The sequence below is a fragment of the Sinohyriopsis cumingii genome, chromosome 1 (assembly GCF_028554795.1).
Source record: "Sinohyriopsis cumingii isolate HCF-2022 chromosome 1, ASM2855479v2, whole genome shotgun sequence".
NCBI classification, from domain to species: Eukaryota; Metazoa; Mollusca; class Bivalvia; order Unionida; family Unionidae; genus Sinohyriopsis; species Sinohyriopsis cumingii.
Window position 1 is genome coordinate 93,437,911 of NC_142961.1, and position 27,075 is coordinate 93,464,985.

The 27,075-nt window shown below is 35.8% G+C and overlaps 1 protein-coding gene across 4 annotated transcripts in view; it reads right to left on the reverse strand.

Moving 5' to 3' along the window:
• The window catches only part of LOC149807359 (ferric reductase 1-like), a 144,592-nt gene that overhangs the window by 43,596 nt on the left and 73,921 nt on the right, over nt 1-27,075 (reverse strand). For all 4 annotated transcript variants that reach the window (XM_089965857.1, XM_089965847.1, XM_089965864.1 and 1 more), the window contains exons 4-11: nt 23,428-23,519; nt 21,826-21,931; nt 16,896-17,105; nt 14,238-14,345; nt 11,228-11,393; nt 10,555-10,677; nt 9,588-9,703; nt 7,492-7,578 (exon numbers count right to left, since the gene is read on the reverse strand). In XM_089965857.1, coding sequence (XP_089821983.1) covers nt 7,492-7,578; nt 9,588-9,703; nt 10,555-10,677; nt 11,228-11,393; nt 14,238-14,345; nt 16,896-17,105; nt 21,826-21,931; nt 23,428-23,519 — 1,008 coding nt within the window. The remainder of the gene's footprint in view (nt 1-7,491; nt 7,579-9,587; nt 9,704-10,554; nt 10,678-11,227; nt 11,394-14,237; nt 14,346-16,895; nt 17,106-21,825; nt 21,932-23,427; nt 23,520-27,075) is intronic.

Sequence of the window (27,075 nt, forward strand, 5' to 3'; positions counted from 1 at the left end):
CCATTACAGTAGTCAACAGAAAGACTTAAAAACTGTCTTTAGATGTTGTCCTGCTGATAAGCCACCACACCCCATCTTCAAGGTCTTTATTTTTTCCTAAATTATTTGGCTTATATGCGAGTATATACGGTACATAAATAGAAACAAAAGTCCCATGAAATTACATTGTTTGATAAAAACACCATGACAATCCATTCTAAATGGCTACCATGATGGCAGAAGTCTTCTGGTTAAAATCCATTTCAATGTGCATTTCTGTTTACTAGGAGTGGTGATAACAGGATTTTCAAGGATCTACGACCAGAACTGCATTGTGAGGTGGCAGTATACTGAGGGACTTTATAGTTGGGGATTAATGTACATGTACATAACTACAATTAGGAAACTCTGATAAATTATTGCAATAAATTCACCTTAATACTTCTCACTGATAATAACTTACAGCCAAATAAATTGTACATGTTCTTATTCAATATTGGAAATTTTTTTGAAAAGAATTAAAACAACATAGTACCTATATAAACTTCATCACTGGTGCTTTCTTTTAAATTGCAGCAAAGGTGTCAAAAGCGAAAACTTCTTTTTTTTTCCATTTTGTTCATACTAGAGCCACCTTTTTGTGTGGGACCATTAGCAGTGTGATTATACCATTCCCTGGGAATTGCTATGTTATATCAATCATACTAACACTACCAGGGTGCTGCGGCAATAACCCAAATGTCATCATTATATATTTCTTTATTTCTTATAACCCCTTAATACACAATATTTGCATTTGTGTGTGTGTGTGATTTAGATTTTTAATGTAGCTATAACAATTTTTCAGTCATATCGCTACAATGTCTGCAGTATGGCAGTTTATAGTGTCTAGCACTAGGGCATCATGCTGCAGACATGTAGCATGATGTCCCACCCAGTCACATTATCCTGACACCAGGCCGACCCTTCCTAACATTAACCTCTTAATGCTGAGTACCAAGTGAGGCAGCTGTTAGTATTATTTATGTAAGTCTTTGGTATGAGTCGGCCGTGGATCGAACCCATGACCTCCTGCATCCGAAGGGGACGCTCTAACCACTAGGCCACCAGAGCAGTACTTGCATTTATATCTGCTTCATGCTATCAGTCATTATCAACTTCAATGACTTAAGTACCCAGCATGTAAAAAATATACTTTAATTCTTTACAATTCCTTGGTTTAGAGTGCAATCAAAGCATGATCTAATCTTGATCAACAAGAAGCCTGCTGCATGGCAAAACTGATAAAATCAAGCAAACTGATGACTTAGTGAACTTGCCTAACAGTGGGCACACAGTGCACAAAACCTGCAAATGCTATAAATTACTTTGAACACTTTTTCTGACAACCTGATGATATTTATGTGCATTCTTTCAAAATGTGACTGAAAACAATATATACCTATCTTAACAGTCACCTTTCTATAGCAGTCACCTGGTCAGAACAGCCATTCAAATTCCTTTACAAATGTCATGTAATGATCACCTGCTTTCTATATTCTTTAGATAAAGGAATATCATGTGAAACAATGTCGAAACATTTCTTATCTCACTTGTACTTATCATATTCCACTCACACTGTCAATGTGTCAAAAGCAAGCCAGTTTTGATCATTTGGGTTCAAAGGTCACTCAGAGTTTGGGGTTGGCAATTAAAATGGTGCAGGCATGTATAACTATAACATAAGACAAAGTCAGATCAATAAAGAATGAATTCTACATCTCTGACAGAACAGAGAAATGAAAAGACAGAAATATAGCTGGAGTATATTCCCCTGTAAGAAAAAGCTACTTAGAATTGCTTCAAACGTAAGAAAGCAAATTTTTAAGTCAATTATGTTTCTCTGAAAATACTTACCAGATCCCGTTAATATTAGGGATATAAGCTTCCTATCTCCCAAATCCAGCTCTCCTAATACACAAAAAAACATTGCTTCACTATCTATATCATAGAGACAAGGGGAAAAACCACTGCCCATTACTTCCTCTTTATGCCACCCAGTGTTTTCAACTAATTGGATCAATGGGTATGCTTAAAATGGCAGGGATGTGGAAGGGTGTTTGAGGAATGTGATCAGGTATGTATTGTCAGAAAAACAAATTTTACTTTGAAAATTTGCTTTCTTCTTTAAGTATGTGTCCCAATCACATTAACAATTAACCCCTAGCAATGAGTTAACGTGGCAGGAGGTAGTAGCCTACTGCCGAGCTCTGTAGCATCATGGTCATGCATGATACACTAAAGTGGGTGGTATTATAGAAAGGTGGACAGATGTAGCTCTATAATGATACCAAATAATCTGGAATTTCTAGTTGCATTACAAAATACAGAGGGAAAAACCTCATTTTTTGGACCAGATTTTTTTCTACCCAAATCTCGCCCGTGGTCGGAATCTGATTTTGTGTCTAGATTTTGGGCTTTTTGGTCTCAGATCTAAGGCAAACTGGTATGAACTGCAAACAGACAGATGAACCTTTGCAAAAAGTAGGATAAGATGGGCATTTGGAATAAAGAGTGGTCTTGATACAAAAATAATGATTCCGTTTAGCAAAAAAACCCAACAAAATCCAACGTTTACCTTTCTGCTCATGTAAGCCAAATAGCCAATGAAAAACAATGTTTCTAACACAACTAGGCAGTATGTTAATGAAAGATCACCTGGGATTTGGTGTTTTCAGATCTATTCAGAAATCACTTTCAAAATGTGTTTCCTACTCGAATTTCAGGCGAAAATGACAAAAACCACCAGGGGTTAATGTGTTAAGAGAATAGGTAATAGGAAGAGGGAATATTAAACATCCTATCTATACTCTGGGCATCTTTTAAGGGATGAAGGCTGAATTCATTATGTGAAAGAAAAACCACTTTCCGAACTTGGACACAGCAAAGCCAATAGTCATATGGCCTGTGACAATCATAACCAGTTAAGAGGAGAGCTACTGAATTCTTACTACAACAGAAAAAAAGTAGGCGAATCTAGCAAAGGTGCTTGGAAAGCCCGGATGAAAGCTGTGCTGATGTTAACAAGGTCTCTTGAGACATGGGCCATAGCCACTGGAAACACCAGATTCAATTCTTTGGGAAGCAACATCCCAGTGATAAAAACTTGAGAAGATTCTATTATGTCTCATAATGCAACAATGCACTCGAAAGCAAGACTCACCTCTAATTAATTTCAGTGTCTGAAAATGTCATGCAGAGACTCTGATCCCTGAGATTTCATAGTACACTGGGTGTATGATCCAATGCAGCCATGATTCTCGGACTTGAAGGATAATGTATTTTTTGCAAGCTTGACTGAAAGGAAGATTTGTTTTCTTGTTCCTTGAAGTATCTCTGTGCAATTCAGGTAAAATTGGAGAGTGTGGACATGATTTTGCAAATATGCTTTTCTTGACTTAGCTATTGTAAAGGATCATTGACAATGCTCTGATTGCCTAATGAAGGCAGCTTGTTCTTGATGACAAAGCCTGGTTGTGTTGTGAGGACCACTAATTCATCCAATCTGAACTATAGATAGTTTGGGTCCATTGAAAGCGCATATAATTCACTCACCCTTCATGCCGAAGCTAAAGCTACCAGAAAGCAACTTTTATATCATAGTACCTTTATCAGAGCCCTGCTTAAATTTGTATTTACTGTGTAATGTCAGGACCCGTGAAGATTCCAATTTACAAACTGGTTGAGTGACTTTGGTCTATTCATGTTGAAACTGGCCAGGTCTGATAGATCTTTATGATGACCGATACCTCATCTGATATTCTGTCAGTATGCGTTAGATATAATGGTAGCCTTTGATGGCAATGGGCAACATTTTCCCATCATCAGGCTGTAGAAAAATTCAGCCAGTTGTGGGACTGATGCACTCAATAGGACAATGTTACTGTTTTCTTTACACCAGTCCCTTAATATACACTAACTACTTCCATTGTATATCTTCAGAGTAGAGGGCATTCTTGCTGGTGAGATTTTCTTCGTGATCAGAAGTTTGAATTCTTTTCTTTGCTGGGCATTCTTTACAAGAGCTAGGCATCAAGAAGAAGTCAGACCTGACTGGGATGGAATACTTGTGACCACAGCTGGCTTGTCAGATCCTTCCTAGGTAGTTCTATTGCCAGATCGTATAGATCAGTGACCCAGCATTTGTCCCATCAGAGATGGCAATGAGAATCAGTTTACAATTCTGACACCTTACTAAGACTGAATGAGTAGAAAAAGGCCCCCAGACCCTCCCAACTGACTGAAAGTGCACTGCCAAAGCTGCTGGATCTGCGACTGGAGAGATTTGGTGGACAATCTGTTGTTCCACCTTGTCAAAAAAGTTCAGTCATTGGTCACACCCAAAGTATGTAAATCCAATGAAAGATGGACTGGTGAGTCTGCCAGGAATGTGTCTGATCTGAAGTGCACTGCCAAAGCTGCTGGATCTGCAACTGGAGAGATTTGGTAGGCAATCTGTGGTTCCACCTTGTCAAAAAAGGTCGATCATTGGTCATACCCGAAGTATGTAAATCCAATGAAAGATGGACTGGTGAGTCTGATATGAAGTGATATTGAGTTGGAAGCACCAATATATGAACTACCAAACCTGAATGCACAGGTCAGGTGATTAGGTTCCCCACTGCATAAGGAGGTTGATGTGAAGAGATATATCCTCTAAGCCCAATGTGCTGTTGGTAGTAAGCACGTCAAAGAAATTTTTGGGACACCGGCTGTATAGGGATGTGGAAGTATACATTGACCATGTTAAAATGATGGCAAATTTGTTCCTTCTGATTGAGATTCAATTAAGTCATTTTAATCTTGAACTTCAGCTGTAAAATATATTGATTATGCCAGCTTAGGCTGATAATAGGCCTGAATTTGCTGATGGCCATTTGTACAAAGAAGAGCTCACTTGTGGATTAGCGACCAGGTCTCCTGCTGATCTTCTGTGACTAACAGAGATGATGAGAGCGATGGGGTGGGTGGGTAGATAAATTAGATCTGAAACTCTGATCTGAAACTCCTCTGAAACAACTTGGATCACTAATCACTAATCTTCTGGAAACTGAATAATCCAATGAGAATTAAAGTGCAGGATTCTACTGCCTGCTAGTGGACTGTCTGCAGTTGGTCGGGGTTTAGTAGGATGCTGTCACCTGACATTGGATTGGTGTTGTTACTGGTTCTGTGTTTCTCCTGAGAATGATCCCTTGTCCTTTTGGTGCTATTTGTATCTTCTGGGAGGTAGAAATTAACTGGGTCTAAAGCAAGCATGGGCAACTTCCTCCAGGACATGGGCCAGATAAGTAATTTTTAAAGCCACAGCCTATTGATTTAAATTAACGCATAAAACCATGTCATAGGCCACATCTGGCACATGGGCTGTATTTTGCCCACCAACGGTCTAACCTAAATCCTCTCCACAGTAGGGAATGAGTAGGATAGATCAAGAGGATCCACATACTATGTGGGATATCCACATCTACCTGTACATCCCAGTGTGAATAGAACAGAAAAGAGAAAATGCCATCTTCATTATATGAGTCCTGGTAGCTACCCAACGGGTAGGCCATAAACAAAGACAGGCCATATTTAGTAGATGGACTTGTCATCCCAGTAGGGATGGCTTGCTCATGGGGAGCATGGAATGTACTCATATGGTCCATATAAATGACCATATGGAAGCCTCAGGATCTTTTCAAACTGGCTATGCCATAATAGTTGTGAAAGGGACTGATCTTTCATTGAAATCCCTGTAAAGGTATTGTATCAGCGATGTCATGGAAGTGGAGAAATGATGATTACCGAGTTCCCTGTTCAGCTCTGGTACTGACCGTACCTTGTTAGTGGTAAAATGGATGGACTGATCAATAAGGTTCTTGAAGTGTTTCAGAACTGGCCAAACTGTAGAGTATACACAGAAGAATCTGTCACTAAGACCCTATATGGTTCAATACCATGAACCTGGTTTGGTACAGTTTTCAGACCAGACTGATCTATGGAATGTATGGCTTAGATGACTGGATGGATTGGCAGCAAGGTATTGTACTTGTCATTTCTTTTACTGATGGATCATAAATATTCATAATAAACCCCAAGTGCCCTGACTTACAGGCCCAAAGGCCATTACGGAATAGGTGGGGGGACTTGCACCAAATATGAGGTACACTCACCCATACTATCATTATTAATAACTGAGGATTGCGACAGACCTAGAGGCAACCTTTGCCCCGTAAAAGAATTGTATCGTCTCCTAGGTGGTGATGGCAAAACCTTGCCCCTGGCTCCACTTTCACTATGAGGTTATCATAGCTGATGGCACTTTCCATCTCAATTTTGGTGATGTTGGGGTACCTAACAATGTCCCCCATTAAGCTCTCCACTGATTCAATTCTAGGATGAATAAACAAGATATTGTATTGCTTAATGCTGGATTGTATCTTTCTCTATTATTAGTGTTTTGCATAGAATAGTAGACCATATATCTTTGGATCAAGTCATGCAAATGTTGCATGTCTCTGAAGAGGTGCGCAAGCGAGGCAAGAGTCATTGTTATGCTCATGAGCTTTACATTTTTTTTGCGATTGGAACATTTTGTTGTCGTACTTGAGATTCTGAAATGGCAAGAACAAAAGTGTTCATAAACTGAGCACAAGAAATGTGTTAATATGTCACCAAAACAACACCTGTTATCAACAGAATGAGTGAGAACATGTTAGGATCATGACTAACACAAAGTACAATATCCAAAAACAATACTCTATTGAAGCATACAGCCCAAAATAACGAAGTTCACAAATGGTCATTCCACCTAAAGAATGAAAAAAATAATACATACAACCTGTGGCAGAAATGTTATTATGAACAACTAATACAAATTTGATAACTGATGGCAAAATTCAGAAGATACTGAATGGATTTTTGGGAGATCTCTGCATGATGTTGACTGATCAACAGCAAAAGATTAAAACTAACAATACCTGGTGGTGTAAAAGGAAGGTAATGAGCATATACAATATAAACACAGGAGACAATTTTGGGCTTTATGGTGGGCTGGATTCAGGAACTAGTAAGCATATATCCCTAATGGTAATGTGATCAGGGGAACAGATATTAAGAAGAAAGGCACAAGTGCAAAGCAGTTTTGTGAGGTATTCAAAAGAGAATGCTTTCTAGCAAACGCAGAAGTGACTAAGTAGGTACAGAATTTAGTGCCAGTGCCTCTATCTATAGGGAGATAAATCTTGTCATACTTCCACCTATGTAGGCTGTCAACTTTGAGTACTTTTATTGCTAAAATAGTGCTTCAGAGGGCTGGATTTGCTGGAGTTAGTGGTCATACTCCTAATGTATTATGATTAGGTACTGTATTTGAAGAACAAAACCTGCAACTGGAATTCTGCCTTGATCATCATAGAATTAATTACTAGAGCAGAATATAATTACACAGATGTTTGTTGCATGTGTAAGAAAAACGGAAGAGTTTACCTGGCTGTAACCACCAACCTCTACAAAGATACAGATGATGGAGATTATCACAAGAAGTACCACCATAGCTGTGCAGCTGAAGTGACTCTGCAATAAAAAAATTAGTAACTAACTTAATAATCAGCATAATCACTGTCAACATAGGAAAATAAATCAATCAAAAGAACAACTTTGTATCGATATGTACAAGACTCAGACAACTAATACATTTTATGTATATGTAATACTAAGACAAATGTGCACATCCTTTAAATGATGAAAGAGATAAAAGTTTTGTATCAATTGATTTCTTTTTAAAGATTAATGATCTACTTAAACAGCCTTCTAGAAATACATAATGGCTAAAGATCATAATTAGTTGACTGCTAGAATGTACATAATGGCTTGATTAAAATTATCAACTAAAGGCCATAATTAGCTGACTGCTAGATTGTACATAATGGTTTGATTAAACAGCTCAATTAAACAACATTATTAGTTGAATGCTAGATTGTGCATAGGGAATAGAATAAAGCTAAAACCTGAACTATCAAACATGTAATCAAGAGTTGCTCTAAGAACACATGATGCACTGAAAAAACTTTCATCAATGCATAATTATTTTTTTCATTATACTGAAACCAATGCAAGCTGATATTACATACTTTAATTTCTTTTTCTATAGGTTCTGCCAAGTTAATACCTCCCCCAAAAGCACTCATAATTTGCAAACCCAGCAAATGAATAAGAATTCATGTTCTGAAACATTAATGTTCATCATGTTCAAGACTTCAAGAATTACACTACATTTCCATTCAAATAGGCCCTAATAAGCAAGAAATTATTTATTTAAAGTATCTTTAGGATCTGGATTATGGTGTAATTGTTCTTAAAAACTAATTAGCAGTCTTTCATTTTGGACACAAAATTCTATTAGGAAACTCATATATACCATTTATACTTACTTATAAGTCCAGTCAAACAACACAGACTTTGTTTGGCTAATGCTTAATGTGCAGGAAGATCAGAGTCTATGTTGTTTGTGCTGTTTACTCCTAACAAACTGCAAAGATCCAGATTAGCCTGTGCATAATGCTAGAGCAGATTTGAGGTGGTGCAATTTGCAGTTGGATTTGAATTATAAATGAGTACATATGGTATATTGTTTAAATGCCTTGAGTTCAAAGTGAATGGAGATGTCAAGTCATTCCTATTCAAAACATCTTATTATAATCATCTATATTCACTAACATCAATGTGGTCACTAAAACATTCTTGTAAGAAAAATGAACTGTTTATAGCAGCCACTTGTCCTACAAGTCCAATCTTTATTGCCATCATAAGTGCTCTTAAATACAATTGTTAAATTAAACCTCCTGTAAATTATGTTGTGGAATGCATGAACGTATGAGGTATGTGTGTGTGATTTGGACTTTTAATGTAGCGTTATAAAAAATTCAGAGACATCGCAACAATGTCTGCAGTGTGACAGTGATACAGACATGTAGCATGATGTCCCACCCAGTCACATTATCCTGACACCAGGCCGACCAGTCCTAATACTAGCCTCTTAATGCTGAGCGCTTAACGAGGTAGCTGTTAGCACCATTTTTATAAGTCTTTCGAATGACTTGGCCATGGTTTGTACCCACAACCTCCTGCACCGAGGTGGACACTCTAACTACTAGGCCACCAGTGCACTCCTCATCAAAATGAAGCTACATACTAAATTCTGTTTAAATCCAACAATTCTTGGTAAGGATATGGTATGGACACCAAAATTTATGAGGACGGCCAATCATGGACTATCAGTCCTCTAAATAATGATGAAGAAGGCTGTCAATAAAACTCTTACAATGTCTTGATAATATTAAGCTGCATGCTAAATATGGTTAAAATCAAACAACACCCAATAAAGTTATTTTGTTAATCCATATTGCTGACAGACGGATATATACATATAGAGAGAGAGAGAGAACTGACAGACAGACAACCAATGTGATTACTACAGGGCTCCGCTGACTTTGTTCAGTCAGGTTTTAACAAAGCCCTCTTCCACTGCAAATTAATGTATTGATTTGAAGCTATCTGTGTTTCAAACATCAACGCAGCCTTACCACCACCCAGTATCTCTGTCTACATAGTCTGCTGTTGGGCCACATGGTGGTGTAGTACTTCATCCAGATCAGACCAATAGGAGCAAAGAAAACCCAGGCCAGCAGCATCAAGCAACCTGCAGGTAAAAACCAAATATATCAGTATCAAGATGGAAAATTAGTGAGAGGAGAAAGAGAGAGAAGTGAAGGAAAAGGCTGGTCATATCTTCCGTTTCTTTCTTTAAAGCTCTAATGAGAATTTTAAAAAAATATAATACAATATTAATGTGCTTTTCTGGGTTTTTATGAATGTGACATAATGAGCAAATCACAATACATCCATCTATCACACAAAACTGCATTTTTAATTTATTATTAATTATCTGGAGTAATTTCAGGCATGAAATTGTGTTTTATATATTTAAATGCAGGATTGTTATATGATATAGAACATACAAAAATACACATAAAAACAAAATATCTATCAATGTACATAAGTTCAAAAAATGGTGAATGTGATGTTGCATTTAATATCCAAATATCTTAATATCAAAAGATTGAAAAACAAAGTTGCAACTTAAAACCTGATACCAAAGGCAGAAATGATGTAATTAATTTTCAAAATAAATGTTAATATTTATGAGAAATAAGAAGCTACAGTTAAAAATCCAGTGCCTATTTAAATTCATAGTCCACTGAGTATTTATAAAGTGAACACATTGCCTCCACACTCAAGTCTCTTTGCATTATATTAACACAATGGTAATGGAAACATAATGATAAACACAGGCAAAGACCATTTTCTGCTGCAAGATGACTCGTTCAATCCATCCCTCAACATAGGATTGGTTGAACTCAAATTGGGTTACAAGTTTAAAGTGGTGGTCAAGTGAAGTTATTTGGTTTCTTTGCTGAAACTTGTGTAGCAAAACTATCAATTAGATACTAAAATGAGCTAGGTCCTTGATTTGAAAACTAGTTTACTCACCATGGGCCTTCACCAGATGATATCTAGCTCTGCCACTTATGTCTTCATTGCTCTTTAGACTGACCTTGTCAGGGGAGGCAACTGGGAGATGACCAACATTTAAGCCATGGCGCTTGATATATCCTGCAAAAGACATTTTTTAAAATTGTTTTGCAATAATGCATACAGAGGCAGTTAAGAACATGGTTGACAAACAGAACAAATGTCAAGTAAAAAAATATAACTATCGGCAAACTGACATACAGTATGTAAATATTTTATTTGTAAATGAAAAGCTCTGAGATACAATTAATGAAACCTAAATGTATAAAACAGCATATTGTGACTAAATCATTTATTATGGGATGCCAATTTTTGTGAATTTTGTGTTGGTTGCCATCCAAAAATAGGACTGGGCCTCTATATCATACAAATGAATACCAAAGAACTTTCTGTGTGTGTGTAAAATCATAATGTGATGCCCATAAAAATGAATGACATACAGCAAATAAATGAAGTCTACCACAGATGTATCAATAAGAAAATATTGCTCTAATTTACTTATTAGCTAATTATACTACAAATGCAAGAGTCTGAAATGGAGAGACAAAAGACATGACAAGTTCTTTCTACTACTGCTGCACAGTGATTAAGGCTCCCAAATAGAAGCATTTTCTGTTTTTAAACTCATTACCATTTGGTGCATATCCTCTGGCCATGAAGATGTGGAAACTTTCATCAGTGAGAGGAAAACTTCCAATCTCCTCATCATTAGGTGCAATCTCACGAGAAAATCGACACCTCAGTCTTCCATTATTGTATGATCCTTCTGCTGTACTATTGATGATACCAGCTTTAGGCTGTTAAAATAAATTTCAAAACATTTTTTAAAAATATTCAAATGTTGATGATAATAATAATGATGATCCAGAAACAAGGAAAGTGTCAGGATCATGAATTCTATTATCTTTCACTGACTGCATGAGTGCATTTATTTAGGGAAGAAGGTGAAAAGATGTCCTAAAGTGCTTAAATTCACAACAGTTACTTTAATTTGTCACCAATATCTGAAAGGTAGGACAACAATACACATTTGTGGGAGTTCAAATGCATGTCTTCAAACTGTTTCCAGGTTCAAAATAAATAGCCTTGTTTATGGATTCTCAACCAATCTTATATTTGTACTTGCCATACCTAGACTATTCTAACTCTCTTTGAAAAAAGGAAAAGGGGGAGGGGTCCAAATGTGTCAGTGTATGACACTATGGTCCTAAACTAAGTAACATAAAGAAGCAAAACCAACAAGTTTTGTAAATTTAACAAATAATTTAATTATCTATGTCATGAAAGGAAAATTTGATAGGAATTTGCAGTATTATAAACTAAATCTAAAGTAATCCTAAAAGTTCTATGACAAAACCAAAATAATAGTGTGCTAAATGAAGTCCCAGCCTTGAATGTGCCTAAGTCCAACAGTCTTGCTGTACCACAATGGCATTATCCAGAATTGCTTTGCATGAGTTCACAATTATCCCAGAATCATGCTTAGTCCAAACAGTAATATGAGCACTTTTTAATTCCAATAAATAATAAATGATTCCTCTTAAATTAAATCTAAAAACAAAACATTAAATACATCTGCAGACGGACATTAAAACAAGACCAATACTAGGAAACATTGTCCTCACATAAAGCTGTTGGTGGTCATCCACTGTGACCAACATGGTCTCAAACTCCACCATGCTAATTACTTGCTAATTACTTTATCTTCAATGGCCACCAAGTTCACTGACTGCACTGAGGCTACTTTTGTGCCATTGCAAGTAGTTTTGAATAGACACAAATCATCATAAAGAATCTTCTGGTGAAAACACCATGCTGATATGACAATCTATCAAGGAGAAACAGTGCAAGGATTTTGAAGACAGTCATAAAGGAGGTCAGACTGCCATTATTTTCATTCAGAACTAGAAATAATAAAAAGTGTTCTGGTGATAAACCCATGTCAATATGTCTTTCTGTTCAAGTAGAGCGGTGATAACCAGATCTTCAAGATGGCTGCAATAGCAGTCAAACTGGGTGTCAGATCGCCACTATTTAGGACTGCTAAAACCATAAGAAATCTTTCAGTGAAAACTCCATATTGATATGACCATCCTTTCACAAGTAACAGGAACAAGATTTTCCAGATGGCTGTTGTGATGGCCACATTGGCTGTCCAAGCAGTGCCACATTCATTTAAGACCAACCAGACCTTGGGATAAATGTGGATGTGAAGTTTTATGGCAGTCCTCCAAACAGCTTGGTAGGAGTAGAAATAACAAACTTGTGCCAGTGGAGGAAAGGACAGCAGCCTGAAAACAGACAATAAGCCATCCCATAAGCTCTTCTAGTATGTGACTAGGAGAGCTAAAAACATTAGGCCAAGTGAGTGTGAGATCACTTACCTGGCTGACATATACCCAACTGCTCAATGCAAACCAAACTGACCAAGAAATCTGAGTCAGCATGGTGTTTTCAACAGAAATTTCTGCCAAAGACTGTTGATAGCATATGTAGTGAAAGAATTATTTTATATAATTTTAATAACTTCATCTGATGAGCATCATTTGTCCAGTACTGAAAAACGTATATGTCCATGTTAGTTGCTGTTGTTGTTGGGGTTGGTTTTTTTAGGGTTTAACACCATTATCGGCACAAGATAGGCTATGCATGGTGGCCAGTATAAATGGTGGAGGAAAAACCTGGGAAAACCCTGGAAAGAACCACTGACCCACAAGTAGCTGCTGGCAAGCTTTCTCGTGTACCCACAGGCTGAGCCCGAGACTCAAACCCATGCAGACAGAGGTAAGACAGCAGTGATCCGTAACAGTGAGCGCTTTAGACCACTAGGTCACTCAGGCCCCACCCCCACAACTAGTTAGTCAAATTCTGTTAAATATTTTTTCTATTTTAGCAACTGCAATCACAATTAAATGCATATCTGAATGCTTTTTGACATTTTGGTCAATTCCATTCGGTGGCTTTTGCAAAAGAGAAATTTAAAGGTCTACCTATTTTGAGAAAAGGCAGTCATATTTGGTGGTGGATTGGCATCATTGTTATACGAAAATTGAAAATCCTTCGAATCAGTTTGCTGTCACATTTTGACAAATTCTGTTAAGCAGTGTCTGAGAAGATGTCATTTGACAGTTGTTCTACTTTTAGTGGTGGCATATTCTATGGCAGATCAGCATCATTTGAACAAGCTTAAAAGTCGTTTATGTCAGTATACCAGTCCTCTGAGGTATTCTACCATTAGTAAATGACATCACAACTGACAATTAACTGGCATCATTTCTAAACTTCTGAAAGCCCATTTTGTCTATAAGCTGCATATAACATTTATTAAAATTCAGATCAACAGCTTTTGAGAAGTCATTTTAAAGGTTGTTGACAATTTTAGCAATGGCAGTCATATTTCAAGGCGAATTTGATAAAACATGCATAAATCTGAGCACCCTTCATGCCGAGATGCTCACAAATTTGGCTGAAATTTTTCCAGTGGTTTATTTTTGGAAAAAGTTGAAAAAATAGCAAATTCTGGTGATCAATAAACAAAACATTTGAGTCACTTAGACATGTCAAAAGTTCATCTGAATTATTGATATGCAATCTAAGAAGAGAAGTAAAAATTGAATAAAATAATTACATCTAATACTCACATTATTAAGCAGCCTGTTTCTTTTTCCCTCATTCTCATTGTAGGCTTGATATACCTCTGTATAGCCTGTAGAAGCATTGTGAACACATGCAATAACTAGATCTCCACCCTGAAAGAAAATGTTTAAGAATAGTAGGGATTGCCATAAAAGTAAATTATATATAACTTGATCATATCAACAAGTATTTGAATCAGAGTATTGTGACTGCTGGAGGGACTCAGAAGTTAATGAATATGAAGTATCTGTGGTCATCAGGTCTGACTCTATACCTGTCTCTCCTTTCTACAGCATGTATTTGATTATGTCCACTGTGGCCATGTTTGATTATATTCACTGTCAGCTCGATTCTAAACTTGTATCTACATTTTAAATCATATATTCATTAAGTTAACTGTGGAGATCATATCTGATTTAACACTTTTATCTACTTTCTAAAGCATGTATTCATTATGTTCAAGTAAACCATGATTCTACACTATCTATTTTCTAAAGCATGTATTCATTATATTCACTGTGGAGATCTTATTTGACATTATTTACTTTTAATAGCATTAATTATTATGCTCACCATGGAGCATCTTCACTAGCTAAGGTTTCAATGTGATAACCCTATCTACACCTTGGCGTATCGAGCAGATATTCTGTGCCTCGGGTCTGTGAATTTCAATGGATGTGGTGGCAAGCCACTGCACATAATCAAAGTTAAGTTGTTCAGATCTGAACTGTTCCTACATGAACGAGACGAAGGGAGCACACAACTTGAATGGACTAATACATAAGCAATCTTCCAGTGCCAGTCCATGTTTGCACAAATTACCTTTCATTCAAATACACCTGTAATGGCTTCCCTCTGGTACACAGATATACTTTTGATGTTAAACTTCCAAAGTATCCTCTTTAAGTCAACTGCCTCCACCGTTTTCAGCCGAATAACAATGCACCATGCTATTTGTCAGCTGGCATTAGATACTAAGAGAGGCAACTCATAAGATTCAATATAGGACAAAGCACCAATATATATGTTCGATTCGCCAAGATGTAGATAGGGTTATCATATTGGAACCTTGACTAGTGAAGACAACAGTGGAGATCACATTTGGTTCTATACTTTTATCTACTTTCTAAAGCACGTATTCATTATGATCATCAATAAGATGGCAGCTCCATTTAATATTCTACCGAGCTATGTGTTATTTGATATTTCAAGGATACCCAAGATTAAAAAGATCTGCCCAAAATCAACATTAACAATGCAAACTCACATTTTTGTATATTACATTGACATTTTGTTTAAGTTGTATCGCAAGATTTCAAAGTGTTCAATATATACATGTCCACTTCAATTCTTGGTAATTGGCCCTATGGAATCTTATTACTGAGACCAAGTATCTTAATAACATTTTAATCTCACATTCCTACTGATTTCTACTGTACAATACCAGTATAGAATATATCATTCATCATGTTGTCTTACATTGCATGCAGTCTAAGCTGTGTTTTAGTGTGTGTGTGATTTTGATTTTTAACGTAGCTTTAACAATTTTTCAGTCATATCGCTATGATGTCTGCAGTGTGGCAGTTTATAGTGATGTCTAGCACTGGGGCATCATGCTGCAGCCAAGTGAGGCAGATGTTAGTATCATTTTTGTAAGTCTTTGGTATGAGTTGGCCATGGATCAAATGACCTCCCGCATCCGAGGCGGACACTCTAACCACTAGGTCACCAGAGCAGTCTTAAACTGTGTTTTAGTAGTAACCTATCTGCCTTTAAACCTTCCAAGTTAACTCCGACTTTTTGATGTAAACCTAACATTTAACCTCTGACCAAAAACAATAATTTTTAAGGTGTATTTTGCCCTATTCATGCTTCATCTGTACTGTAAAAATAATCCTTCATTATGCATCAGTGTTGGACAGGAAAACTCAACTCTCAGGATCCAAATTTTGCATTGGACACTGCAAAGCTTCATGCCTAATGCAAAAGTTTGTCCCTCAGGTGAAAATTTCCAATCCTACACTGATGTATATGATGGACTTTATTGACCCTTCATCATTAAATCAAGTAACTTTGCTGGTTTTTAAGATATTTGGTTCTGGAATGTTTGCAATTATTTCAAAATGATTCTAGTATATCTGTCATGTGAGCAGGATGTAAAAGGATTTATATAAAACTTGCAATAAAAGGAATAAGTTATTTTTGAGCATTAATTTTGGTAATTGGCCATGTAAGTATTAGTGTTTGTACTTGCTTATAAGTTAAATCACAAAATATAATTCTTTATAAGTCAGATCCAACTGCAAACTGCACAGACCCAGATCTGCTGTCACATAACGTGCTGGCCAATCTGGATCTGTGTAGTTTGTTAAGAGTAATCAGTAGAACAAATAACATAGCCCCCGATTTGCTGGTGCATTATGAAAATGGCAACTCAGGGTCTATTTTGTTTGCAGTTTTACATGTACATAAATATATTGGGTATTTTGGGTATATATTCATCTCTTCATTACAATACATAATTAAATTTCCATCCAGAAATTACTGTTATAGAATGAAAATATCAAATAATGCACAAGTATTAATTGTATTCAAAATCTTTTCTTTCCTGTTGATAACAAATGCCAACTCATGATTATTTAAAACAATTATACAAGTCATACCATGTAGATGTCATTTGAAAATCCCACTGCGAAATATCTATCATTGAAGCCATCTGTGATTGCACTCATCTCGAAGTTGATGACGTTGCCCCTCTCGGACCATGTGAAAAGGTACTCGCACTCCAACTCCAGACAATTTTCAGGTTCTCTGTAACAGCCCTTGTTGGACCCACAGCCAGACACCTGAATGGGGTCAATTGGGGGTATGATCTGGAATGAATGAATGAATACACTAGAACCATTTGACAATTGGGGCTTGGAGTTGCTGACATTGGCATGTGAACAAGAACTGTGAACATAGAAAAAGAGTGCCTACCTCCAGGATACTATAAAAAAAAAAAAAACAGATGAATTCCGTGTCATTAACAGTCAGCTGGGCATGGATGGGTGTGACATGGCAGTAGTTTGGTTTGGGGAAGCGGGGTGTCAGTAGTGAGGGTCCTAAACTCAATACTATGCAACCCTTCACGAAGTTTGTTAATAATGTTAGCATTATGAAAAGACTTAAAGATTTTAACTTTCACTAAGAGTCTCACTCAGCTATTAGGGGTTACTGAATTTACAGTTTATTTTCTCAGTACTGAAAATTACTGGGAAATTATTTGATTCATTTCATAAATTTTATTTCAAAAGAGTACAAATGTCGGATTCTATTTAAGGTATCAATTAATACTTTTATTGCAATGGATTATAGAAGATCTTTATGCAGCTGTTTTTGTATTTTTTTTCTAAAGGGCCTGTCTCTGAACAAGGTAGAATGGCAGAAGGTCTTTGTTCTTGTCTGCTGGTGGAAATTCACATAATTCTTTTTATCTGAGAAGGCTTTCATCAACCATATTCTGAACATCTGTATTTGGCTTTGGTGTTTGTTGGGATTTAAATCTGTCAGTGTCCATTTCTGACAATATCTGGAAACTAGCATCTTACTCTGAATTGAAAACTTTCCAATTACAGAGACTGAGAAATACCCCAACCTCAAAGTTAAGGACAGAAGGTACAGTCAGATCTACAAAAGGGATTTGTTTGAATATTTTGAAAAGGGAGGTGAAGCTTGTGAATGGTTGAAATATTTATGAAATATTGATGTCACAAAGCTAAGCTTTTTTCTGGGAACATCACAAAAAATGTAACAAGTGTAGCATACAATTGTTGAAAATAAAAATTGTGACCCACTCCTAAAAGATAAATCTGATAAAAAAATGTTAACCCAATGCTAGAAGATAATTTGAAAAAATCCTTCATATTTTACTTGAAGAGAGTTTCTTTGTTAAAAAACAATTCATAATAATTCCAATTTTTATGAATTGACTGCATTTTCTACATTTTGAATGTACGTAAACGGTCAGGTGATAATGATCTAGAATTTTGTACTCATTGATAAATTCTGTGTACTACTTTTGGTTTCCGGTTTCCAGATCATTTGATGTGAAGTTTTATCTATATCAATGCCTTACACCCTGACAATAATAAGATCCCACCCACTCCTGTGATTTCCGATAAAAAATGACAAGCCACAGATTAAAACAGACCATTAGAAGTTAAAACAATGTAATTGCACAGACCTTCCTGCACTCCAACACTTACAACTTTTGCCGAAGAATGCATATGGCAGGCTTTAGAAGCCAATCTTCAGAAATTATTGCATTTCACCTTGACAACATGTTAAAGCAGCGGTTATTAAAGGTCAGGGTCATATGTCAACCAAGAGATATCACTAAAAATGGACAAGATTGTGCTTTTGAAAGATCAAAATGCGTAAAAAATAACGACGTTGCTATAACAACACGTGCCATACACAAGTGTAATTTTCGAGAAACAAGATAATATTTCTGGTTTAACAGCAACAACCATTTTGTATATATTAAAACAATGATCATAACAAGATATCACTGGCATGACCCGCTATGACATTCTACCCCATATCACTGTATAAAGAATCAATGAATATTTGGCGAGCGAAGATAGGGCTATGTATTCTATTGCAGTTAAGAGGCTAATGAAAGAAAACTTCCACGTACATAAAAGTGAATGTTTTTTTAAATTAAATCTGCTGATCTGATGTTAGAAAGGAAGTAAATTGGAATTATAAGGATTAAATGATCATGGTTGGGTATTTATCTATGCGTAAATTTTACATAATCATTCACCAAGTTTACATAAAGTCCTTTGGATTTTATTTACTTTGTGAGTGACTAGGTCAAATTTACACATTGATAAATACCCAACCATGATCATTGTATCCAATAAGAGACATGCTCTATACCTGCTGTTGGGATACTCTAGCAGCTGATATATTGGGTAGTGTAAATTATTGCTGATAACTGAAAATCTGACCTTAGACACTAACAAGGCATGGTTGACTCAGAAGATTAGTCTCAGTGAGGACAAGGTATGTGATCTACAACTAAACGTACTGTACAGAAGCTGTCATTTTCTTCTCAGACTTTTTATTATGACCTTGACATCTGGGCTTTCAACATCAAATTCAATAAGTTTCTTTCTTTAAGAGCAAACTCTCCACATATTTAGCACCAGGGATATGGTCTGGAACAAAAGTTATTATTTGAAAACCATTTTTCTTCTTTCAGTCAATGCCCTTGGCCGTTGACTCTCTGACCCACAAATTCAATAGGCTTCTTTATTGTTCAAATAGTAAGACATCCACAAAATGTGACGAAGGTATGTGGTCAGTAACTTTTAGATTAGTTTTATGCAAAAAAACACTTTTCATTTTTCAGTCACACTGATGTTGACCTATGATATTTTGATCCCAAATTGAATAGATTATTTCTTATTCCAAATGCAAGCTATCCTCAAAATTTAGTTCCAGTGCAGAAATAGAGCTATTGTGCAAAAAAAAAATATTTCTTCTGTCAGTCATAGTGACTTCAGAAGTTTAGTCCAGGTCTATAATGTAGAGCTAAAGTCATTGTGTAGAAACCATTCTTCAACTCTGACACTGACCTTCACCTCTGACCTTTATACCCCAGAATTGATAAACTTTTTTCTTCCACAAGGTTTAGTTCCAGTCTGTGATGTAGGACTAAATATAAGACTAATGTCACCATGCCGAAACCATTTCTTTTTTCAGTCACTGTGACTTTGACCTTTGGTCTACTGACCCTAAAATCAACAGGCTTCTTTCTAACAGTAACTGCAAGCTATCCACAAAGTATGGACAGATGGAGTTATTGCACAAAAAAGTATGTAACTTCCAACATTAACATGAAAATGTATCTTCATTATTGCTGGTCTGTGAAGATACCAAATGATAACTGTTAAAAAAAAATATCAGCAAAATTCCAAATTTTTCTTGTAATAACACTGATGAATTCATACTATGGTTCAACAGTTATAATCTTATACAGATGCTCTGCCTAGTGCTTTTATTCATAATGAATTGATCTCTGTAATAACTGTTGTAGCCAAACCTGTCTGTCCACGTCAATGAAAGGCAGTCTATAGTTGTCCTTACTGATCATAATATGTGCATATCAGAAATAACTGAAGTATGCATTAATGTTTGTGTATGAAATGATGCATTAAACCAAATATGTTAATTTCTTTGTAAACTTGTCAACATTTTCAGATTATTTAAACAAATCTTCATATAACACTGGAAAACAGAACCATACCCTCCGTTCCTAAATACGCCAAAAGCTGTTGCAGATAGTTTCATGAAATTTCATAAATATAACTTAGAAGGTCTTCAAACTTTCAAAAATAAATATCTCAAAGGCCATTGCAGGTAATTTCATTATGTTTTTAACTGTCTCTTTTTGATTATACAAAATACTACAAGAAATTTGAAAGTTGTAACTTGGGTGAAATACAATATCTAAACTTGCATTCCAAGTTAAAATCTAAGCTTGGTATTCAAATAATTTCACCAAGTACTCGCCAGATAACTCTTGATGACTTTTAACTCCTACTGTGTTACTACGACATCAATGTTCAACATTGGTTTTATACATGTGAAACATTGGTTTCTTCTCTACTAAGGTGCATGTTTTCCATACATAAAATATACATTTTCTGCAAACTTCCAGTTCCAACTATACATTGGGGGGGGGGAGGGGGGCAGCTGGCCAAGTGGTCTAAAGTGCTTGCTGTTACCAATCAATGTCATCTCACCTCTGTCCGCATGAGTTTGAGTCTCTTGCTTGGCTAAGGTGGTTATGTGAGAAAGCTTACCATTAGCTCCCATAGGTCAATGTTTTTTTCCCCAGGTTCTTCCTCCACCATTTATACTGGCCACCACATATAGCCTATCTTGCACTGAGAAATAGCATTAAACTTCCAAAAACAACAATAGCAACATTATCAGGTTTTTTCTGTACATTAACTTGGTACCTACTATAAACTTTCAGTGTAAAATAAACATACATATATAGCAAATGTAAGAAGTTCCTGAGTGCTGACATGAGTTTACCATATGAGTAAGTGGTTCACATGTGATTTACAGTCACTCCTACTTGATACTGGTATCCACAACAATGTTAAGCTAATGGGATAATTTCTGAATTAAACATTATTAACAAGAGATGAATTCCTTTAAAGTTTCATGACAGCAGTATGACCACAACACCATACATACTCGCATACAAGTTAGACCCAGCTGCCTAATCAACTGGCAGATCCGAGTCTATGCAGCTTTTTAGCACTGAACAGTAGAACATACAATATAACCCTAATCTGCCAGTGTATTATGTGCCAGCAGGTCAAGGTCTATGCTGTATGCAACTGGATCTAACTTACATGCAGTATATATGGTAATAAAGTCGTAAGAATTTTGACCTGAAACAGTACATACCCACATACCTTACAGATGCAAGAGTAAAATATCTACTAATGAGATTTAATGTTCCATGCAACTATGATAAAGTCTTATTGTAAATGAAGGATTATGAAAGAAGGTTAAACTAGGTACATTGAGCCAATTCTTTCTGGTCTGATAGGGCCGAGTTGGATCATAGATTGCTCTAGCTGATTTCTCCTTCACCCATACATTCTTCTCATTTTCCACAAATGTGGCCCTGGAAAATAAAAGTGTAACAACTCAAACAGGGATGCACAAAACACCTGATTACACAAGGTTTCTGTCTAAGCATAACTATTTATGTCAATAACACATGGAATCCTCTGGAAGATGGGTGGACAGCTTTTGTTCATGTGTGACAAATGTACAAATTTGGCTCTTCTATTTGTAAAGACATTTACCCCAGAACGAGAGATGCAAATGTTCATGGCAAAAGACATGCCATTATTCTGTATGTTATTATTCCTGTTGTTTGCATAGTTCATTAAGAACCAGTTCTGTAATGAACTAGTTCAAGTCCTCTGTTAAGAAAAACATTTACTAGTTATTTCTGGGGAAAAATACAAATATTAACAGATAAATGTCAATCTGGAATATTATGGAGCCTGAATATTCCTATCCCTGAGAATCATCACTTCATGCTGACTGCAGTCATTATACTTTCTTTATACACTGTGTCTGACTTGGTACAGTGGCCATATATTAACAAAGCATCTAAAATCTAATTCCTCAAAATTAAGATTTTTCAATAAATAGGGGGTCAAGTTTAGCAAAGTGAATTTTTAACTAAATCCAGCAGATATCAAGACATCAAAATACTGTCATAATAATAAAATTCTCCTGCAATCAATACTGATTTACAAGTAAGGAAAACTGTTTAAGATTTATTAAAATTTGAGAAATTCCTGAGCAACTTTTAATGAATAAAATCATCCTCTGGTCTACAATTTTACAATTTATGAGTTATTTTATATCCTTTTTACAATCTTTAACTCTGGCAAAAATACCTATAATTTCAAATGTATTATAGACAAGAAAATGTTAATCTATAGTTGAGAAAAACATTCGAGAAATTTTAGTGAAACTGGGAGATGGTTTAATGCCCAATCTAGTCAAAATTTCAAGTCCATTATTGGCTGGATTACAAAGATTCTAATGTACTTCACTTGCAGTTTTCCATTTTGCATAAATATACATTGACTGATAGATACACAAAGTAGGTATTTTTCATTTGGGTAAATGCTGAAGTCTCATATGCAGCAAACAACCACTGCTAAAGGAGAACATAGTGTACTCAGTTCTATGATCAAATAAACCTAAGTCTAACCTCCATGATGGCCAACTCTCATATTTTTACCAAATGCATGTATTTCCCAACCTCACCTTCCACTATATTTTATGGGTCAATCATGGTTCATTGGCATGTGCGTACATGTATGTTGGGCTTGTGACCAGAATGGTATGTGTTCAAATCCTGTCTAGACCAAGCCATGTTGGCCACCATGTTGTGTCTCTGGGCATAGCACTTTACTCCAATATATTAATCTTTTATGTGTTGATATGCTGTTAAAACCAACTAATTAATCAATCAATCATCAACTATTTTGCCACCATCAAACCAAAATATTTCCAACCTTATTCAATTATTAAACAAAGTTGCACTGTATGTAATAACTAAGCCTGCTGATAAAAAAAGTGAAGTCACATGCATACCTGAACTCAATATGTCCCTCAGGTGTCTGTGGGGGCTGCCATGCCAGTCGAACTTGGGTCAATGGCTTTGTCCCAATGTACACAAGAGCTGTCTGAAAAATAAATTTAAATCAAACTAACTGAAAGTCTAGTCAAAATTGTAAATGACACTTGTAATATCAATGTTGATTTATATGTACAAAGAAATACAAACAGAAAGCAAGGTAATTTTCCAAAATTAGGGGTCTCACTAGGATTTTAAAATTAGTTGTCCAGGACTCCCATTTTGGTAAAAATAAGAGTTCCACCAGCAAAAGTTGCAGTCCCCTCTCAGAAGCATATAGTGCATACCTGAAGTGGCTAAATATCATGATGAGAAAAACCACTTGTTGCCACTGGGTTTACTTTTCCAAATTCTTTACACCTCTTGTTTGTCCATCAGAGTGAGACTGAATTTTGTCAATCCAAGGAAAAGTCTTATTCCAAACACTAAGCCAGGGATCACTCACTTTCTTACATTGTTCCATCTGAAACTATCAGTTCTAGCAAGTTAAACAATCTTCTGAATCTCATTACATTCTTATTCAATTTACCATTTACCCCAAAAAATATATATTTATCCAAATTTGCAAATGGCATTCTGTCTAAGACTCAATGTGTCTTGATTTTTAGGTCACATGCACTACTTGTTTGGCTACACTCGGAAACTGACACAATAATAAAAGCTAAAGTTGTTCATTTGATGTACTCTTATAATGACCACATGTTCATCTCTGGGTCCTTCTCCCTCTGAATTCAGTCACTGTAAATATCAGCACATTTTCCCACCAGTCAGCAGCTAGTCTGCCTCATGTTCTTTTGATGTACTGTAATAATGACAACATGCACATCTGGGAGTCTTTCTGCCACTGAATTCTGTCATTGTAAATATTAGCAGAGATAAATTATCAATTGATCAACACATTTTCCCGCTCAGCAAGTGCTTGAAGCAGGACTGGCAAGGTTTTGCATTTGACACCCAGCTATTGATTGTGTACGGAGGACTCCTGCATATGTTATTTTCTGCATCCCAATATGCGTAATTAAGCGTTTCCGAGACATCTGAAAATGTATCAGTTTTGCATAAAATTAGGGAAAGGATGAACATAAGCTGTTGAGAAAATATCTACTTGTACAGAATTTACATGAACTATATTAAGGGCTGAGATCCCTCTGTAAAAGTGAGCAAACATCATGATGGGTCAGTACTAAATGTGTTGTCATTAAGGAAAGTTGCTTTTTATGATAATCTGATGTCATTCTCTGATACTGATAATAAAAGAAAAATCTCTCGAGGCAAACAAAATAAAATTTTGTCAAGGATATGATGTAGAAAGTCCCTTTAATAGAATTCGAAGACAACTAGTTGATATTCTGTGCAAAGGTTTTGGTGTTCACTTTTGTTAAAATATCCTGGAAACCATTTATGATAAATGATGTAACATTTTGATGTTTATAACAGGAAGAAATACTAATGATAGTATACCCTGGTAGTCTGTTATAAACAGCACACTTAAATTAGTTTACAAAGTAAGGTTGCAACTCTTACCAAAATTTGCAAATGTGTACAAGGAATACAATAACCAATTTAAAACTCAATATCTCCCTATAATCAGCATATTAGGCTAACAGCTGACAGCTATTTATATGAAAGCCACTGACAATGTGAATACTGTACCTCATTCAATTTGTGATTCTTTAATTTGCTCTATGTCATTGTTGAATATATCTGACAATTTAGATAAAACATGTTGTGACACTGCTACATACATTAAAAGGATGACAGAAATGAATAAGTAAGAGTGACCACTATAACAAAATGGACACGATTTGGCAATTAATATTATCATTAGTAGCCATAATGACCTGTCAGTGATGCTGATATACTTTCAGCTCACACTACTATGCTTCCATAACAATCCACTGAAATTTCTGAATCATCCAATGATATGGATATTAAATAACCAATTATCATCCATATACATCTAGAACATTATCACATGCTTTATTTTGATTCCTACAGATAATCTGTGTCAAGTAATATACCTTGTCATAACATGATTCCCAATATAACAAAGCATTACTATGAACCCAATGACAAAATGACCAAAGTCATACCAATGTATAACAATGAGGGTTGCAAGTAAAACTTAATCAGCTAGCTGATTCTTTCCCCACTACAACCAACTGGTTTCTTTTCATTAATGAACTCTTTCCTAATCTGCTTAAGGCCCACATGTGAAATATAATACATGTAATGGTTCATTTAACAAAATCTCACAAAGGGTTTATTTCAAATGTGCCTTTACATTATTACAGATTACAATTTCAGACTAATATCCTTTCAAAATTAACTTACACAGCATAAGACTTTTGAATTTTAATTCATGTTCATGCTTCTTTTTAGCAACCTAACACTACATGAAAATGGTCATTTGCAAGGTTTTGTAAATAAATTCCAGACTGAGTGAAAATGTCCAAGGAAAAGGATGCTAGGTACCGCAACCAGTCATACTGTTCAACTCTTTTGGAATTTGATCCACTAGCACTGTACACATAAATGTCTTTGGATAAGTGATGCTGCACCCATAATCTCAGCATCAGTTGCCCACACAGTATTTAACTCAATATTACTGTTCCATGTAACACCTGGAATTACCTGTGATAATTACTATGTCAACAACATATGACATTTTGGGTGGGTTTTGCAATATACAAGTTACATGGGTGTATATGTATTTCAAATGACACCACCTTCCCTGATCCCGTGAACACCCAAAATATCAGTTACAACAATAACATTCACATGTAATCATCACACCTGTCACTCTTTCCTTTAATATACATACAGTAAGGGATCACCTTGAGAATACTTGAGAAAAATTTATCTGCAAGCTTCTTATTGTTTTCTTTTTAATTAGCAATTTCAATAAAATACAAAATTATTTAACTTTACACATGCTAATAGTGACAACATGGGACAATCATATTTCTTCCAAGTGAGAACTTATAGTTTTTTATTTTATATTCTGATTATATGTAAAATCTAACAAAATAATAAAAACATAAATCCGCTCAATGAAGAAATGGCATAAATATATTTTTTTATTAATATGGTATGTTGTAACATAAATATTTATTTTAGTATGGTTGGTTTTAAAAACAAATTCATTTTAGAGGGTGTTTTTATAAATTTAGTTTTGCTAAATAATTGTTCTAATGTATAAAAGGTATAGTTGAAGGTGGGGAAAGAATCACCAAGGTAATTCTTCCTGGGGGAGGGGGTGCTTTTAGCTGGAGGCAGAAAGAATTGGCCTGCCAGTTGTTTCCCCCTGGGAAAGAACTGGCTAGCTGATTCTTTCCCCATGGGAAAAAAATCAGTGAGCCAATTCTCCCGCCTCCCCCGGAAACTTTCAGAGGGGGGTAAATTTGACAACAACACTAGGTCAGAACTAAGTGTTATTGACAATCATAATGTTAGCATTGTCAGAACTCTACCTGATGCAGTCTGATCATGAGATATGCTGGTCTCTATAAAACAATTAATATGCATGACATTTCATTGAGGAAAAAGGGATTGGGGGAGTAGGGGACATACTATCTTCAAGTTTAATGAGGGTTTTACAGGTA